Source organism: Pangasianodon hypophthalmus, chromosome 4 (assembly GCF_027358585.1).
Source record: "Pangasianodon hypophthalmus isolate fPanHyp1 chromosome 4, fPanHyp1.pri, whole genome shotgun sequence".
NCBI classification, from domain to species: Eukaryota; Metazoa; Chordata; class Actinopteri; order Siluriformes; family Pangasiidae; genus Pangasianodon; species Pangasianodon hypophthalmus.
Genome location: NC_069713.1, coordinates 11,424,219 through 11,441,393, shown reverse-complemented (window position 1 = coordinate 11,441,393; position 17,175 = coordinate 11,424,219). Strand labels below are relative to the sequence as shown.

At 41.8% G+C, this 17,175-nt stretch overlaps 3 protein-coding genes across 8 annotated transcripts in view; 2 read left to right on the top strand and 1 right to left on the bottom strand.

Annotated features, from left to right (window-relative positions):
• Window positions 1–34: 34 nt before the first annotated feature.
• On the bottom strand, window positions 35–5,221 carry ptgr1.1 (prostaglandin reductase 1, tandem duplicate 1). Of its 4 annotated transcripts, none has more exons than XM_026936790.3 (9): window positions 5,148–5,221; window positions 4,118–4,242; window positions 3,991–4,036; window positions 3,512–3,571; window positions 3,193–3,360; window positions 2,297–2,570; window positions 2,087–2,192; window positions 374–492; window positions 35–225 (listed from the first exon to the last, which is right to left on the bottom strand). In XM_026936790.3, the coding sequence occupies exons 2-9, from the start codon at window positions 4,221–4,223 to the stop codon at window positions 115–117; spliced, it is 990 nt and encodes a 329-aa protein (XP_026792591.1). In that variant the 5' UTR covers window positions 4,224–4,242; window positions 5,148–5,221; the 3' UTR covers window positions 35–114. The 4 variants fall into 4 exon arrangements, with proteins under 4 accessions (XP_026792591.1, XP_026792592.1, XP_053089776.1 ...); XM_026936791.3 differs by having other exon boundaries at window positions 5,101–5,213; XM_053233801.1 differs by having other exon boundaries at window positions 3,991–4,242.
• Window positions 5,222–5,517: 296 nt separating this feature from the next.
• Window positions 5,518–12,380, top strand: haus3 (HAUS augmin-like complex, subunit 3). 3 transcript variants are annotated; one of them, XM_034303224.2, is made up of 5 exons: window positions 5,518–5,667; window positions 7,948–9,212; window positions 9,883–10,337; window positions 10,539–10,773; window positions 11,881–12,380. In XM_034303224.2, the coding sequence occupies exons 2-5, from the start codon at window positions 8,253–8,255 to the stop codon at window positions 12,091–12,093; spliced, it is 1,863 nt and encodes a 620-aa protein (XP_034159115.2). In that variant the 5' UTR covers window positions 5,518–5,667; window positions 7,948–8,252; the 3' UTR covers window positions 12,094–12,380. The 3 variants fall into 3 exon arrangements, with proteins under 3 accessions (XP_034159115.2, XP_026792560.3, XP_026792559.3); XM_026936759.3 differs by having other exon boundaries at window positions 5,519–5,667; window positions 10,539–10,821; XM_026936758.3 differs by having other exon boundaries at window positions 5,520–5,667; window positions 8,209–9,212; window positions 10,539–10,821.
• A 379-nt stretch (window positions 12,381–12,759) lies between these two features.
• Window positions 12,760–17,175, top strand: part of poln (polymerase (DNA directed) nu) — a 53,960-nt gene continuing 49,544 nt past the window's right edge. The window contains exons 1-5 of the mRNA XM_053233432.1: window positions 12,760–12,874; window positions 13,388–13,475; window positions 13,598–13,690; window positions 13,840–14,804; window positions 16,866–16,987. Of these exons, the coding sequence (XP_053089407.1) occupies window positions 12,760–12,874; window positions 13,388–13,475; window positions 13,598–13,690; window positions 13,840–14,804; window positions 16,866–16,987 (1,383 nt within the window). The remainder of the gene's footprint in view (window positions 12,875–13,387; window positions 13,476–13,597; window positions 13,691–13,839; window positions 14,805–16,865; window positions 16,988–17,175) is intronic.

The window sequence follows — 17,175 nt, the reverse complement described above, 5'->3', positions numbered from 1 at the left end:
GCATCACATTCTCTACTATAAACCAAAAGAAAAGTCCTCTACAAAAAGGCTTTATTAAATGTGTTGCAGGGGACTGTTTGACAGTTTGGCAATACTGAGCTGGAAGAAAAACCTTCAGACTTTAACGATGGCTTTCCCGATGTTTTCTCCCTGCAGCATCCCCATGAAGGCAGCTGGCATGTTCTCAAAACCAACAGTCACATGCTCTCTACACTTCAGCTTTCCCTGCAGAAGAAAAAAAAAAAACCAAAAACAGCCAGTCCACAAAACATGTGAATAATCCAATTAAAGTTGAATTCCAAGACTTTATATTAGCTAACCAGGATGCTTTCAATGACACAACTTAAGAGATTTAGAAGAAGCTACTACTTGCCTCCTGTAGCCAAGTCAACAGCCTTCTCAGAGACTCCTCATTCTTATGCTCCCATCTCCCCACCAGGAAGCCCTCCATCCGCAACTCCTTAAAGATCATAGGCAGGTGTGGATAAGGACCTGTCACACACACACACACACACACACACACACACACACACACACACACACACACACACACACACACACACACACACTTACTTCACCATTATCATACTTTTGCCATATGTGCCATAGTGTAAGTGTACACCTGACCATCACACCCATTTGTGGTTCTTCCCCAAATTGTTGCCAAAAACCTGGAAGCACACAATTGTGTGCTGCAGCATTACACCCTTCACTGGAACTAAGAGGACCAAACCTGTTCTAGGACATGGTGTGCCAAGGTTGGAGTGGAAGAACTCAAGTGGCCTACACAGAACCCTGACCTCAACCCTACTGAACACCTTTGGCGTAAACTGGAATGCCAACTACATCCCAGTCCTCCTCACTTCACCTCAATTCAGTGAGTGCTTGACTAATGCTCTTCTGGCTGAATGGGCACAAATCCTGGACCAAAATATAGTGGAAATCCATCCCAGAAGAGTGGAGGCTGTTATATCCACAAAGGGGGACCAACTCTGTTTTCTGCCCATGGTTTTGGAATGGGCATATATGGTCAGTGTGATGGTCAGGTGTCCACATACTTTTGCCATATAGTGTATGTGGTCCCTGGAGGGCTAGTGGTTAGGCCACGGTGCTCTCACCCCCACGACTCGGGTTCGTTTCCTGGCCAGGGAACTGACCCCAGGCACTGGGGTTGCACACGACAGTGCAATCCCAGTGTCGGTCCCAAGCCCAGGTGTCCACATACTTTTGCCATATGTGGTCCCAAAAAAAAAATAATAATAATAATTGGTACAGGGTTGCATCAGGAAGGGCATCCGGCGTAAAAACTGTGCCAAATCAAACATGCAGACCAATGATCTGCTGTAGCGACCCCTAACGGGAGCAGCTGAAAGAACAACAACATACTCAGACATTTACCATAGACATAAAATGTTTAGCAATTTAATAAAGAAAATAACTGCATTTTTGCATTCAAAAATTGATTGGCCACTCTTAAATCCTAATAATGAGTACCGAGACTCACACTGTGTCTGAAATCACTCCCTCGCTTGTTCACTATTTACTGTTCTATATAGAACACTATACTGGGGTGAAGGAGACAGAAAACTGAATTCAGACAATGCTCTTCTACAACTACTCCAGAAAGACTTTGTGGCTTCATGTTAGATAAACAATCTGAATGTTACAAATAACCTATCAACACAAAACCATAAATATACAATAAGAAGCACAAGCAGTGTACATCAGTTGCACACTGGGATTAAGGTGCACTATAGGTAATAATACTGCACTATCCTGGGAATGTAATTTGTCCACTGAGAATTCAGACAACAATACGAAATGGCTGCACCCTATATCGTGCCATGAGACATGCCAGTGGATAAAAGACTGAGGACGTGGTAGCATACATTTTAGAGTAAGACAAATACGTTGTGTCTTACAATTGCCTAATTACCATATCATGAGCTAGGCCTTTTTTTGTTTTTTTAAAGATGTACTTTTTTTTCTGTAAACAACTTCCAATTGTATAAATTTACATTATACCTGAACTCAAATATTTAAATAGGTAGATCAGATCGAGGTTTGGCATGTAATGTAGACACACCTGTTTGAGGTTCTTTATCGTTGTAAAGGGAAATTCCTCCACAAACAGCAATCCTCCCAAACTGCTTCATCTGTGAGAGAGCAACACTGGAGAAATGTCCACCAACCTGTTAAAAAACATTTAAATTGTCCTTTAGGGTATCAACAAACCAAGTGGAAATCGGAAAACTGCACCAGATTGCTTCTGAAAGAACTAAAACCATTTCCTTACATTCTCAAAGTAGCACTCATATCCCTCTGGTGAGGCCTGTTTTAGAGCTTCCTCCAGAGATGGCACAGTTTTGTAGTTGAAGGCATAGTCGAAACCCAGCTCTTTCAGATAGGCCACTTTAGCATCACTCCCAGCTGAACCCACCACCTTACAGCCTTTCAGTTTAGCGATCTGACCCACGACGCTCCCCACAGCCCCAGCCGCCGCGTTCACCAGGAGCGTCTCTCCCGGTTTGATGGCCAACACCTCTTCTAAACCATATAGAGCAGTCAGGCTGTGGCAAGAAAAAACAAGGGTTCAAGTGATCTTATTTATTAACATTACAAAATAGTTAAAAGACCAATGGATTGTAGTGAGCTTTTTAAATGTGAAATTAAATACATGCCATGCTAAATGCAGCAAGCCCAGCAAACCAGAAAGAGCAGCATCAGGGAGTACAAAAACATCCACGGGCTTGGCTAAAATGCATACAAGCTTCCCTGGAAACCATTCAATTGCATTCATGATGATTCTTAAGCATACTTTTAATTGGCTGTTTTTCCATGTTGATCCTGTGTTTCACAGCAACCCGCAAAGCTGCCCATCATCCAAAGACTTTCAGCTTTTTTTTTTTAATTGTTTTTATTAAAGAAGCCAGCATCATAATATAAAACATTTGTTTTCCAAAAATGAGACATGATTGAAAACTCACAGCACACATCTGTCTCAACTGGAAGAGAGTATCTCAAATCGAATTTAGGCCATCACAGGCACAGCTGATGGCATTAAAACAGATGCAAACATTTTAATGCATGCAAGTAATTTCTTCTAAGTTTATGCTTCTGCCTTTATCCTTTGTTATTTAGCACTATTTTATCTTCCAGTTGATTATCAAGGATCAGGTTATGAATTTGTACCCTGGCATGCCGATGCCTCCAAGTGCAAGAGAAAGAGGAACATCCTGAGGCCAGTCACTCAGGATCCGGATGAAACCGGTTCCATCGGATACCGTGTGTGTCCTCCATCCACATCGACCAACCACATGACTGCCCTCAGGAAAAGCTGGGTTTTTACTCCGAATTACTCTGAGGAGAAATCATGTAAAGTCAAGGAATGAGCATAAATGTCTGAATTTACATAACAGTAAGGTAACTTAAGAACAGTAGCAAAACTCTGCAGTAAAGACAGAAACTGATTCCGTAATGTATACTGAAGGACAGAGTTTGCCTTTCTTACTTGGCCACCTGAGTTCCGATCATCACATCTCCTGGGTGCATTCGTACACAACTAAATGGCCTGAAAATAAAATGACAATCAATACAACAGCTTTCTTAAGAAAATATTAATATCTCTAACAGAATAAGGGATATGTGTTTTCAGTGGTATAACTAGCAATAATGCACCATCACTAAAACAGTAAAAAAAAAAAAAAAAAAAAAAAAAAAAAGAAAAGTAGCTCACGGGAACATGAATAGATATAAACAAATGTGTCAATATCATCCAGAGTCTAGTTGCAGGCCTCAAACAAAGAACAGAATTTAATCAGAAATATAACTACTAGATTTCAAAACTCAGTTTGAAAAGCATAAACTATGAAAGACAATGCATAGTATTTACATACATGTTTATTTACCTCAAAATGTCCCCACGTTAATGAAAGCCACACTTTACACTGACCTCAAATCAGTCCTAAGAACAGACAGATGGATGCTTACCGCATATAGGGATCCACGCTTAGGAACACTGCTTCCACAAGTACTTCTGCAACAATTATCCACAATGAATGAAAAGAAGATATACATCCAGCAGACAGAAAGTGAAATGTAGTTTTCATGCACTGACCTCCATCTTTGGGCTCAGGCAGCTGCTCCAGCTTCAGCTCAAAGTCATGGTCTTTAGGAAAACCCTCAAAGTGCTGCTTGAGGATCCACGTCTTGGCTTTGACCATGGCCCTTTGCTTGAGGCAACTGGGGTAGATAATGAACAGTGCATACCTACTACTGCATACCTAGCTAAGCCTCTGGCAATGCAGAATGCAGACAGAAAAAAAATTTACTGCGTGTATATTGATAGGAATCTGAGCTATTTGCACATTTTCATAATTGCACCTTTGATGTCCCCTGGGGACAGTCGTGGCCTAATGGATAGAGAGTTGGACTTGCAACCCAAAGGTGAACCTGAAGGTTGTGGGTTTGAGTCTCGAGTCCAGCAGGGATTGTAGGTGGGGGGAGTGAATGACCAGCGCTCTCTCCCACCCTCAATACCACGACTGAGGTGAGACCCCTGAGCAAGGCACCGAACCCACAAACTGCTCCCCGGGCGCCGCAGCAAAAAAAGGCTGTCTGCTGCTGTGTGTGTTTGTGTGTACTTGGATGGGTTAAATGCAGAGCACAAATTCTGAGTATGGGTCACCATACTTGGCCACAAGTCACTTCATTTCACTTCAAAAGCCAATAATGTGGTAAGGTTTAATCCTGAAAGGTGCAGCAAATCTCAGTGTTAGGCTCAATGTTATTAAAGAGCAAAATATTATTTTTTTTTTTAGCTCTTTTCTTACTTCAGATTTTAATTTTCGATTCGTGCATGGCATGGTCTGGCAGTATTCTTTGGAGAATCAAGACATTTATTTCCTGGAATCGACTCCAGAGAGTTCATGTGATTCAGAGTCGGAGTCGACTCCAAAATGTCTGGAATCGAACAGCAAGCTAACAATACAGTTATATAACCCAAACATAAGCCAACGAAAGTTAAAGCTATTTCCATGCCAGCATTCTTTATACCAATCGTATCTGCTTGAAAAAACGCTGCTTAAAAAGTGCACCTACTACTCATACGCTGGTTAGGTACGTTGTCTCGTTTACTTGCAGTGTACCTGCTATAGCTGTTCGTGCAGCTCCTCGCCAGTGAAACAGCCCTGCTCTGTGTTTGAGGGAGCGGGCTCTTGGCTTTATCCTTTTTTTCCCCCCCCTAGGCTTACGTTACATTACTTGGATTCTGATTGGCTGACAGAAAGGTGCCAACCAATCATATCTGACTTAGCAACGTAACCATGTAAAAAAAAAATGAATCTAAAAAACTTAAAATAATGAATTAAAACATTTTTAAAGTGGCAATACCACTTAAAACGCCTATTTGGGTGTTTTAATTCCGCAAAGATTAAACAGAAAATTTTCGGTATGATTTAATATTTATTTGATATTTAATATTAATTAACGAGGACAGCTCACCCCACCCACAAGAAATGACGTAGACACGCGCGCGCCCTTTCTGTAGTTTTGAATGGGGCTTCGCGAGACGCGGACACTCCTCTCTGAGAGATTAGCCACACAGCTAACTGTTCGCGAGACGAACAAACGAGAACAAGCGAACCAGAATTAGTGCTTTATTAACAGGTAAGAATTAAAAAATATATATTTTAGCCAGCTAGTGTTAATTAGTTCACTGCTTTCTTGACTTTAATGCGCTAACTAGTTAGCTAGCTCGAGCTAACTGTTTCCTAGCTTTATAAATAATGTTCCCAGTGTTGTCGCTGATTAGCAAGCTAACGCCATCTCTCTTCAGTTTCAACTGTCGCTTTTTTCACTCAGCATCCGACGCTCTCTGCTGACAGAGATAACAAGCGTTCAGTCTGTAGTTAACGTCTAACTTAGCCGACTTATATAAAATTAATTTGAGTTATTGGTTATTATACCGCAAAGTACCATAAAGTGTTGATTAATATTCTATAACAGCAGCTCTAACAGTAGTTTGCTGTAATCCAAATCACAGTTTTTTTTGTTTGTTTGTTTTGTTTTAAATTAGTGCGCTGCTTCTAATATGTTGTGTTTCTATAGTAATAGTTAATTAATAGGGACATGTATGCCGGATGCATCACATAATGTAAGGCTAACAATAAACAGATTTGTAGTTATTTAACAACAAAAACGTATAAACGTTGCTCTGGTGAAGTTTTCTGTAAGGAGACGTTTATGTGACATTTATGGGAGGAGTCTCTGGCATCAGCGCTGACGTTTTGCACCACGAGAAACATTTCAGGACAGAGGACTTGGAAGGCACCTTAACCCATCTGAGTCCCTTTTATTCGTACCGGTCTTTTTCTGACAAGAGATTATTGGGAATAGGAGATAACAGTTATAACAATACCATGTATTGTGAGTTGTGGACGTCTTCTGAAGCCTGATGTCGACAGAAAAAAAGGTCACTAGACCATTATAGTGGTATAGATTTCTATATACACCAAATAAACTCACTACTCAATTATCTACATACACCGATCAGCCATAACATTAAAAGCACTGACGGGTCCAGATTGTGATGGCTACATGACTGGGTCAGAGCATCTCCAAAACGGCAGGTCTTGTGGGGTGTTCCCAATATGCAGTGGTTAGTACCTACCAAAAGTGATCCAAGGAAGGACAACCGGTGAACTGGCGACGGGGCTCATGGATGCACTTGGGGAGTGAAGGCTAGCCTGTCTGGTCCGATCCCACAGAAGAGCTATTGTTGCACAAATTGCTGAAAAAGTTAATGCTGGCTGTGATATAAAGGTGTCAGAACACACAGTGCATCACAGCTTGCTGCATGTGGGGCTGCATAGCTGCAGACCTGTCAGAGTGCCCATGCTGACCCCCTGTCCACTGGCAAAAGTGCATACAATGGGCACGTGAGCATCAGAACTGGACCAGGGAGCAATGGAAGAAGGTGGTCTGGTCTGATGAACCATGTTTTCCTTTACATCATGAAGATGGCCGGGTGCGTGCATCGCTTACCTGGGGAAGAGACGGCACCGGGATGCACTACGGGAAGAAGGAAAGCCGGCAGAGGCAGTGTGATGTGAATGTTACTTTGACACACACCACTTACATAAGCAATTTCCCCCTGGGATTAATAAAGTTCTTTGAATCTTGAATCTTTGAATTGAATCTTGAATCTAAAGACCCCTTCATTCCCTATTCCCTAATCACACTGGCCTCTTCCAGCAGGATAATGCGCCCTGCCACACTGAAAAAATTGTTCAGGAATGGTTTGAGGAACATGATGAAGAGTTCAAGGTGTTGGCTTGGCCTCCAAATTCTCCAGATCTCAATCCAGTTGAGCATCTGTGGGGTGTGCTGGACAAACAAGTCCGATCCATGGAGGTTCCACCTCGCAACTTACAGGAGTTAAAGGATCAGCTGCTAACATCTTGGTGCCAGATACCACAGCACACCTTCAGAGGTCTTGTGGAGTCCATGCCTCAACGGGTCAGAGCTGTTTTGGTGGCACAAGGGGGACCTACACGATATTAGGCAGATGGTTTTAATGTTATAGTTGATCGGTGTACACAACAGTGATCTCTACATGTACATTCACACCTCACTTACTCTGTTCCCTTTAAATCAGGGATGTTCAGCTCAATTTCAGCCGCACAAGCACAAGCATGTGAGCTCTTGAATGATTAAGAAATACAGTATGTTATTAACATATGCATGTGAATATTTTCTAATCTTATTATGCCCAAAATGGCTGTTTTTGTGTAATAATAATGATGAAAATTGTGTTTGTCATTCCACAGCATTTTTTACTGTAGCAGTAAATACATTTTTCTGTAACTTTTTTTTTCCCTAACATGCATGACCTCACTCTTCTACTTATCTTTTGCTCTCCATTAATGTTTTTCAACATTTTTGTAGGTCGTGACAGTGGACGAAACATTTCAATATTTGGAGTCAACCATTATATCAAAGGCCAATTAACACCAGATGGATGTTTCCATACAACCCACCCATCCTATTGCATTTATTTCATGCTCTGTAAATTTTCATGTGCATTTTAATGTCTACTTACGGCTGGTTTTGTAAATCCTTTATGTAATGCATCTCTCTCTAGTACTTAGTATTTTCTTTGGTTAGTAGCTTAAAGACATCTGATTTTCATCTCATAATTTACTGCAGGAAAAAAGTTTAAGCTTGTTTGGGGACTCCACTTTCAAACAATCATGCTTGATGGGGAGAGGTTCATTGAGGCACTGTCACGGTTGGGTTATCCAAATGTATCTGCACTCAAAAGTTCAGAATTTGATTGGTTGTTTGACACTGCTCCAGACAACCTGCATCTTTTGCGCGTCTTCTGCCACCGTCTGAACCGCAACAATGCCCTCACGCCAGAAGAAGTGCAGGCGTTTCAGGTGCTACGTGAGTCTGGGAAGCCCATCTTAGATGAAGCGACACTCGGGGATCTGTTAAAAACATGCGGACCAACTGATGTGGGTGGGTCGCTGTCCTCACTTTGTGGGGAAGAGGATGTTGCAGTAGAAGATTTAGAGGCTGAACTTCAGGCCCTACGGAAAGAGAAACAGCTGAAGTTGCGAAGACTTAAAAAGCTGCAGGTGTTGGCTGCCAGCCGGGGTGCTGACTCTTCTGCAGCTCTTGGACTACTCCAGGAAGGTAGCAGCGCAATGAAAGATGCCAGTTCTGCTCTTGCAGTTGAAAATGCAGCCGCAAATGCTGCCTTAGAAGTTCTCGTGAAGGAGACCCAGAAGTTTGCTGGTTTCTTCCATACTGAGGACTTGATAATGAAAAAAAATAATGAAATCACTGCACCTCCTACTCCTCAATCAGCGCTGCTGTCCCAGCTTCCTCTGGAACCCTACCTCCACCAGGAGGAGCAAAACACTAAAGCCTTGGCCACCTACACCCAGCGTCAGTTCTTCCAGGGCATCTCAGACATGGTAGAGACCTCAACCTCCAAACGCTTCCAGCTGACAGAGCTGAGCTGCTGCAGTGCGAGTGAGGAAGAGGATGATGCGAAGCTTGTGGAGAGCAGGAGGAAGGAGATGGCTCAGCTGCAGTGGGCTCACATTGTAGCGCAGCACCAGTTGCTGAAGGAGCAAGCAGAGGAGCGTGGAGACCAAGCACTGAAAAACTGGCTCACCGAGCAGCTTAGCTGCCAAACACAGGTATATACAAGTACAGGGTTTAAAAAAAAAATACATTTGGATGTTTGATTCTTCGTGGTTTACTTGTAGAACCATCTCAAAACAGTTTCCTAAACATTTGCGCCAAATGTCATATCAAGTGTCTAATTACACATTTAAAAAAAGTGTGTGACCCAAAAGTGGTATTGTAATAGATAACAGTTTTGCAAAGGCACGTATCAGAGTCGACTGCATCTGTGGCTGAATCCTGACTATGAAGTTTCTTTTATACCCTATGTAGTGAGCACACATGGTGAATAGCTTGATGAATAAAAAATATTCCTACATGACAAGTTGGAGGGGGTTTGAATGGACTTTTACATGAACCTTGGTTGTGTAAGAAATGTAGCTAAATATAACACAAGAAATTATTACTTTCATACACATTAATTTTTTTTTCATAAAATAAGATAACCTACTCTTTGCTTTTATACCTTTCAGCTTCTGTGGTTGATGCGATAGTTAATACTGTAATGCATAAAATACATTTTTTGATTGAGTATTAAATTTTTAAAGGAATTTAACATAAACACAACTGCTATCAAATCAAATATGTATACAAACATGTTTAGTACAGAATTATTGTTTCCTGCACTGTGATATATTTCCATGTCTTATCTTTAACCTTTCTCTCTTTCTCTCCCCTTTCTAGCCACTGGGCTCTCTGCAGGCCTCCTGGCGTGAGCCTGCTCTGCACTCGGAACTTCTCTCTGTTCAGTCTGACCTCGATGCGCTAATGCGAGAGCCTGTCCGTTCTGCTCTGCGTGACAGTGCTCGCCTGCTGAACGTGCCTGTGGTGCGTGGTGACCTGGCGCTTCAGATTGCCAGGCAGAACTATTACACAGCCAGGCAGACCGAGGTCAGGGACCAGCTCCTCCGCCAGAAGGCATCGTTTGAGGTGCTCCGGCTGGCGCAGGACACTGAGCTCAGGAGGGGGAGAAGGACTGTGACTCAGCTGGACAAGGTCATTAGCAGGCTGGAAGGGGCATCTCAGAGTGCAGCTCAGAGAGGGAACATACTGACCCAGCCTGAACTGACCCAAACACCCTGCCTGGGGCCTAATGCAAGACTGCAGGTCATCTGCTCTAAAGATGTAGCCTTTAGCAGGTGAGGATGAATAAATTAATGTAGAAACTGACTTTGCTCAATGTCGTTCTGTTGATTAAACATATTCCTTTTGGACTGTACATCATCTAACGTTAACTTTATTTCATTCTCTACTTCTCTTTCCTTAAACATGTATCATTTCAATGATTTATTTAATTACTTTGCATATATTTTGCTCTGTTGTCTGTGTGTGTATCTCAGGCTGCTGCAGATGCTGGAGCTGGGCAAGCTCTCTGAGTGTAAGGATCCCCTCCCGACATACGGGAGGTTGGAAGCTGAAGCAGCTAGCTTGCAGAAAGAGCTTGTGTCTGTTCACAATGCTCTGGAAAGGGCAGCTCAAGATCAGGGCTACAGTGGTGTGCGTTTAGAGCATGACCGCGACGCTCTGGAGCGCTCGGCCTATTCAGATATTGTGCAGCCGCTCCTGAGGCCGCAGGTATGTGCTACAGCCACACCTGCTCAGGAGCTCTGCCCTAATGCACAGGTATGATTTCTTCACACCTTTCTATTCCTCATCTTCACCGCCGTTTATTCTGAGAGCTCATAGCGTGAGATGATTTTGATTATTATACGCTTGCATATCTGGTGGTGGTATTGCATGGCTTTTGTAGGGTGGTGCTTTTACATTCTGGGGTCAGGAGTGTACTTTTTAGGATTTGCCTCTCTCACTAAATTCTTTTGGTGTAATATTTTGTTTGTTTTACTTCAGTCCCTGCACCCGTTTTCCCGTCTGTGATGTTGAAATAAATGGTTTTTGCCTACAAATGTTTAATTATAGTTGCAGTGTATATGTAATGTATTTAACTAAGGAATTATAATTACTTTGAGTCTGTAGAGAAAAAAAAATTCTAAAACATGGTGCTCCTAAGCTGAGAATCATCCTGGAAAGCTAAACATTTAAATTCTAAATCAGAGTTATTGGGTTGGTTTAGTCAAAAGTTTTTCACAAAAATTCACAAAATGTAACTGCTGAGTGATGCCCCAACCATCAATCATTAACAGATCTGAACAGGGGAGGGGCGCAAAGATCACTTCTGCGCTTGGGGGCAGGCGTGGCCTAATGGATAGAGAGTCGAACTTGCAACCCGAAGGTGAACCTGAAGGTCGTGGGTTCGAGTCTCGGGTCCGGCAGGGATTGTAGGTGGGGAGAGTGAATGACCAGCGCTCTCTCCCACCCTCAATACCACGACTGAGGTGAGACCCTTGAGCAAGGCACCGAACCCCCAACTGCTCCCCGGGCGCCGCAGCAAAAAAAAAAAAAAGGCTGCCCACTGCTCCGGGTGTGTGTTCACTACTGTGTGTGTGCACTTGGATGGGTTAAATGCAGAGCACAAATTCCGAGTATGGGTCACCATACTTGGCCACAAGTCACTTCACCTTCACCTAAAATAAAAGATCTCTAAATGCCAAACCCTCTTGAAGCTAAGTGCTGCAACTTAATGGGCCGTTGGGCTGACAAGAGTGTCTCACTGTGTCATAGCTATATTGTGCAGATTGTTCAGTATTAAAAGAAATCTGTTCTTTCAATCCTTTTTATATATAGGAGGTGTCTGTTGTTCTGAGTGAGCTGGAAGAGAAGCAGAAGAATCTGTACAAGCTTTTGCAGGACATTGTAGGAGACTTGAGAACCAAAAGGGCTCGACTAGAGCAGAGTGCTACCCTCAGACGAGAGAGAGAACTGTATGTCTACTTTCACCTGGACCCCACACTGCTCAGCAAGATCGTGCGTGAGATGGAGGCCAGGGCTGGTGTTTAGTAGGATGAGGATGAGTTTGTACCTCTGACCCTACAGGAAAGGAGCTCTGAAGCTGAAGTCACGGGTGATGTGGTGCAGTTTTGACTCAGAGCACAAATTGTGTGAAAACTACATCTTGTGCCTTTTCTGAATTCTGGACTGCCTTTGACATCTTTGACTGCAGTGCTACACAAAATGTCAATGACATTTGTCTGTAGAAAGTAACTTTGTTTTTCTTTGTACATCTAATTTTGGAAAAGTAGACACTTTAATAAGGAACTTTGTTAATAAAATGTATGTGTACTTCATAGTTTCTAATTGTGTGTGTTTGATATGACGGCCAAACTTCAAGTTACCCGTTAGCCTTCATTAAACTGTATATTCTGTTTTAAAAAAAAAAAAAGTTTATCTTAGATGGAAATTTGCTCTTATGTGCTTAAATGCACATTGTGCATTAAAGTACATAATTCTGGCAGTGTTTGTTTTAAACAAAATTTTGTGCATGTTATATATTTGTCCAGTACAAATTACTTATTTTATATCAAATAAAAATAAAAGTATGTCAGTGAAAACCTGATCGGCTTCGCTTAAAGCATACAGTCTGAAGGCCTACGCTAACTGAGCAGTACTCTCTTCTCTGTGTTTGTTTTAGGACAGTTAGTGAGGAAGGACAGAAGAGTAGGTGAGATGGAGTGCCACCCCTCTAGCATGCTGACTGCAGGCCCTTTGTCTGCAGCTGCCCAGAGGGTCATGGCTGCACTGAGAGCTCAGTACGCAGGCAGAATAAACAGGAGACCACACAGTGAGTCAGGTTTAGTGAGGAATAATTCTGTGTATGGTTATTCTGTATAATCAGTATTAGAGATGGCACTAATCCAATACCCTGTATCATACAGCAGCAATAGTGGGTTGGATATAGGAGAAAATGTATTGGATCCTGTAACAAATTGCAAAGATCGGAATTGTGTTTGAGAAAGAAATTTATTTTTGGAACTGAAAATGTTTGTATATAAAGAGATAAATAGTGATAATGCACAAGACAATAAAATATCTAAAATTACCCAGACACCCATCTCAGCATAAATTCACCAACACTGCTGTTAATTGTGTTTACTTAATTGATGATGCCTTTGTCACTAAAGAAAATTCAAAGCTGTCTTATACAACATAAGGTAAAGATATCTAATGGATCATTGGCTTCCCACTAATGGGTTTGGAAATATCCCCAAAGTCTTGAAGATTGTGTTTTAATGTTCAAATATTGTGAGTTCTTGATGTTGTATGAAAGGAATATTGCATTTTATTGTTTGTTCAGTAGCAGACTCATTTGGCAGAGCCTCCAGGCTGTCCCAAAATCAGGGCACCATCAACAAAACTCCGGAACCACACATACATACTAAAATGTAAGATCTTGAACAAGCTACTTAAAAAAAAAATCACTTGTGATATTTTAAGGCTATGTAATGTCATTTTCCAGATACTTTGTAATAAAGTTAAAAGGCTGCCTGTTGTGTCCATGACATAGGCTTTATGTGAGCTCCAGCTATCATAGGGAAAGCATAGTAAATTCTCCTCATCCTGACCAGGTAGAGAAGCACAGCTATAACACCAAGCCACAGTGAGTGTAGTTTCCCAGTCTTTTTTTTCTCGGTTCTGTGTGTCATCCTTTTCTCAATTTCTTTCACCGATCCAAATGTGGCAGTGTCCTTAAAGATTCTTTATGTAGATGCAAAAATGATGATTCATCATCTGTCTTGCTCTCCCCAGACTTCATGAGGGGAGAGAGAGGCAATTATTCAGACACTCCCCAGAGATGAAGCTCCCCAGCCAGCCTGACCTCCGGCAGTTGCATAGTAGAGATAACACATTTAATCAATGGGGAGCAGATAAACAATGTGATTGGAGGCCAAGGGATTATGGAGATGATGGCAGTCTGTCAGGATTTAATTCTGGTAATAATATCCCAGGTCCCAGCAGAACCCCTCCAGAGCCAGATCCACAGGGAGAAGAGCTTTTCCCCAGGAATGGCTTTGTTAATAGGGGAAATCCACAGACTGTCATGGGATTACCAGAGACCCGTAGCCAGACCTTCAGTAGTAAGGAAGAAATCCAGCTACTGGCTTGTAGTGAAGAGGATTGTAAAGCAGAGGCAATAACTCACACCCCTCCTGTGAAGAGATGGAGGTTTGGTAATCTGCAATTACCCATAATCACCTGTTCAAAACAGTTTAAGGAAGATGATTGTGGGCAGAAGAGTGAAGTTGGGAAAACAAATGAAAACCTTGATAAGATGCAGTTTTGGAGCTTTGAAGAGAAAACAGAAATAACTGAAGAAACGGTATTTGATCAGAATTCAGATGGAGAAATAACAGAGAAGTTTGAATTTAATTCAGTTTTGTTTGGGGGTGTTGTTAAAGAAAGCAGTTGTGACAAGGTATGTGAAAATGGACAGAATGAAATAGAAGAATACTCAAGATCACTGGAGTACCAGAGTTATTTGAAAGAGACGCCAACATCCAGGAGAGAAAGTCAGAAAATTAGTTCCATCTTGGCCGATTCTTGTCATGATTCAGCTACGAATAAAATACTAACTAATGGAAGCCATCTGCCAGTTCATCACACTTTGGTTTCACTCAGAACAAGTGACTTTGATCAGTACACAGAGGACAAAGAAAAAGCATCAGTGGTGGAGACAGAACCAGCCAAAGTGGAACATGTCTGTCACAATGCTGGTAAGTGGAATAATACTTACAGTGTCCAGGAGCTCAAAACACTTTGTGTCCATGAGATTCTCAGTCTCAGTGGTAGAGTAATGGCACTACAGTTAAACACTCCCAGCTCCCAGGAATGTTCCCTCTCAACTAGTACTAAAGATCAGTCCAGAATAATAATCTTTATTTGTAAAGCACCTTTTGATACATAAAATTCAGCTCAAAGCACTTCATGAGGAAATTAAGAGATTACAAGTAGAGACATGAGTGCAATGCTGAAACTCGCAGCAGTAACAATAAGGCTGAGATAGGTGTATTGCATTACATGTTCTAAGGTGGCTCTTGCTAGAGTGAACTTAGGCCTGTGTTCCTGGCAACTCAGTTTTGTTTCTTTTAATCAGTGTGCAGCAGGTCATGTGCAGTGGGAGATATAGGTTGTTCCAGCTGCACCACTGACTGTCTCCTAATTACTGCTCAAACAAATGCTTCTAAATTGTTCCTGTACAGTTTGTACCCACTTGTATAGATTTAAGTCTCTGGCTCTCAACATTAGGCCAAGGTTAACTCGTTTAATCAGTGCCCTCTGCAGCTCAGGTGTGCTTCTTGTCTGATCTTGTCTATATATTGTAAAATTATGAATACACTACATGGCCAAAAGTATGTGGACACCTGACCATCACATCCATATGTGTATTTTGAACATCCCATTCCAGATGTAGCCCCCCTTTGCTGTTATAATACACTATTCTGGGAAAGCTTTCCACTATCTCGAGCATTAGCGAGGTCAGGCACTGATCTAGGATGAGGAGGCCTGGAATACACTCAGTGTTCCAATTTATCTCCAAAGTGTTCAGTGGTGTTAAGGGCTGGGCTCTGTGCAGGCCTCTTGGACCTTTATGCACAGGGGCATTGTCATTCTGGAGTAGATTTAGGCCTCTTAGTTCCAGTGAAGGGAAATGTTAATGCTACAGCATACAAAGACATTCTGTACAATTGTGTGCTTTGAACTCTGTGGCAACAGTTTGAGAAAGACCCACATATGGTTGTGATGGTCAGGTGTCCACATACTTTTGACTATTTAGTGTACATAGACTGGCTTAATTTCAGACTCTCATAAGTAAGACTCTGAGCCAGAGCAGAAAGAAACTCTCAGTTTAGTTAATATGCCTTAGTTAGCAACCCTAAATGAGGTAATTATACTGAACTCAAATTCTGTTCAATTCAGTGTAATACAGTATTAATGATTTTGCAAAATGAGGGAACATGTAACCAGTGCAAGCATGTCTTGAATGACTGAAAAGATCAAATACTATTAGCTTTCCTCTCCATTAACTAATGTCACACTGAGCCATCTAATTTACAGCAATAGTTACATTGCTAAACTGAATGTAGCTAGAATTAACTGTGTAATTATGTTACAATTCATTATTGTTGGGAGACTGTGGGTTCAAAACCCAGAGATGTTACAGCTATACGTGGCTGGAGGTGCAAGAGAGCAAAATTGTCCCTGCCATTATTTTCTCCCTGTCATTCAGAGTAACACTACCTAATGGTGAGCTCAATCATATGAAAGAAGGCAGTTATCTCTTTCTTCCAAGTGCATTCAGCCACCCTGTGAGGTAGCACGAGTCTGTTGCAGGCCGCCATGTACACGAACATTCACACATTCATCTGCATTTAGTAGCAATTTAACGTTTTTGGGAGGTGAGAGAAAACCGGAGAACCCCTAGGAAACTCACACAGATGGGGGGAAAGAACATGCAAAACTCCACACTGACAGTAACTGGGATCCAGGATATGATTTTAAAAATGACAATAACATAAACAATAAGGATAGCACTTCTTTGAAGTACACTCCTGATAGTTTATTTAATTTTCACAATGTTTTCCTTTAAAATATGTCAGACTGTGATGTTAACAGGTGAGATGCTACACAGGGTGTGGCATTTCATTTTTCTTTTCTTATATTTTTCTTTTAAATTGTAACATAATTTTAGAGTTTTTTTACCGGGCTACTTTTTGCGCAGTAGCTGTGTTAGGTGTGTATCTGTACACTGACACACAATCTTGTATCTTCTGCAGGCCTGTACGTGCATCAGTCCGATATGAAAGATAATCAGATGGAAACCCGGGAGCGTAGCATAGAGCACATTGCAGCTCCTAAAGTCACAGAAACGCATCACAGCCAGCAGACCTTTTCACAGGTATATAGACGGGATGGGAGCTGACACCTTGTATGACATCAAACCTTGCAGACAATGATGTGTATACATATTAAATCAGTCTAATACTAAATGTTTATGCAGTTGATTCACTTTGCTTATGTGAAGGTCAGCTGTGTCTTGGATATGTTAATAAATCAGCAGAATTCTCACTTACATTTAGACATACT

Bases quoted from the DNA above. Each gene is read 5' to 3' on its own strand.
- ptgr1.1 (XM_053233801.1), bottom strand. From the start codon at position 4,223: ATGGTCAAAGCCAAGACGTGGATCCTCAAGCAGCACTTTGAGGGTTTT. The intron at 3,361-3,511 runs GTAAGAAAGGCA...ATTTCTCCTCAG, and splicing joins ATCGGAACTCAGGTGGCCAA to AGTAATTCGGAGTAAAAACC. The intron at 2,193-2,296 runs GTAAGGAAATGG...GTTTTTTAACAG, and splicing joins ATGAGTGCTACTTTGAGAAT to GTTGGTGGACATTTCTCCAG.
- haus3 (XM_026936759.3), top strand. From the start codon at position 8,253: ATGCTTGATGGGGAGAGGTTCATTGAGGCACTGTCACGGTTGGGTTAT. The intron at 9,213-9,882 runs GTATATACAAGT...TCCCCTTTCTAG, and splicing joins AGCTTAGCTGCCAAACACAG to CCACTGGGCTCTCTGCAGGC. The intron at 10,822-11,880 runs GTATGATTTCTT...TTTTATATATAG, and splicing joins AGCTCTGCCCTAATGCACAG to GAGGTGTCTGTTGTTCTGAG.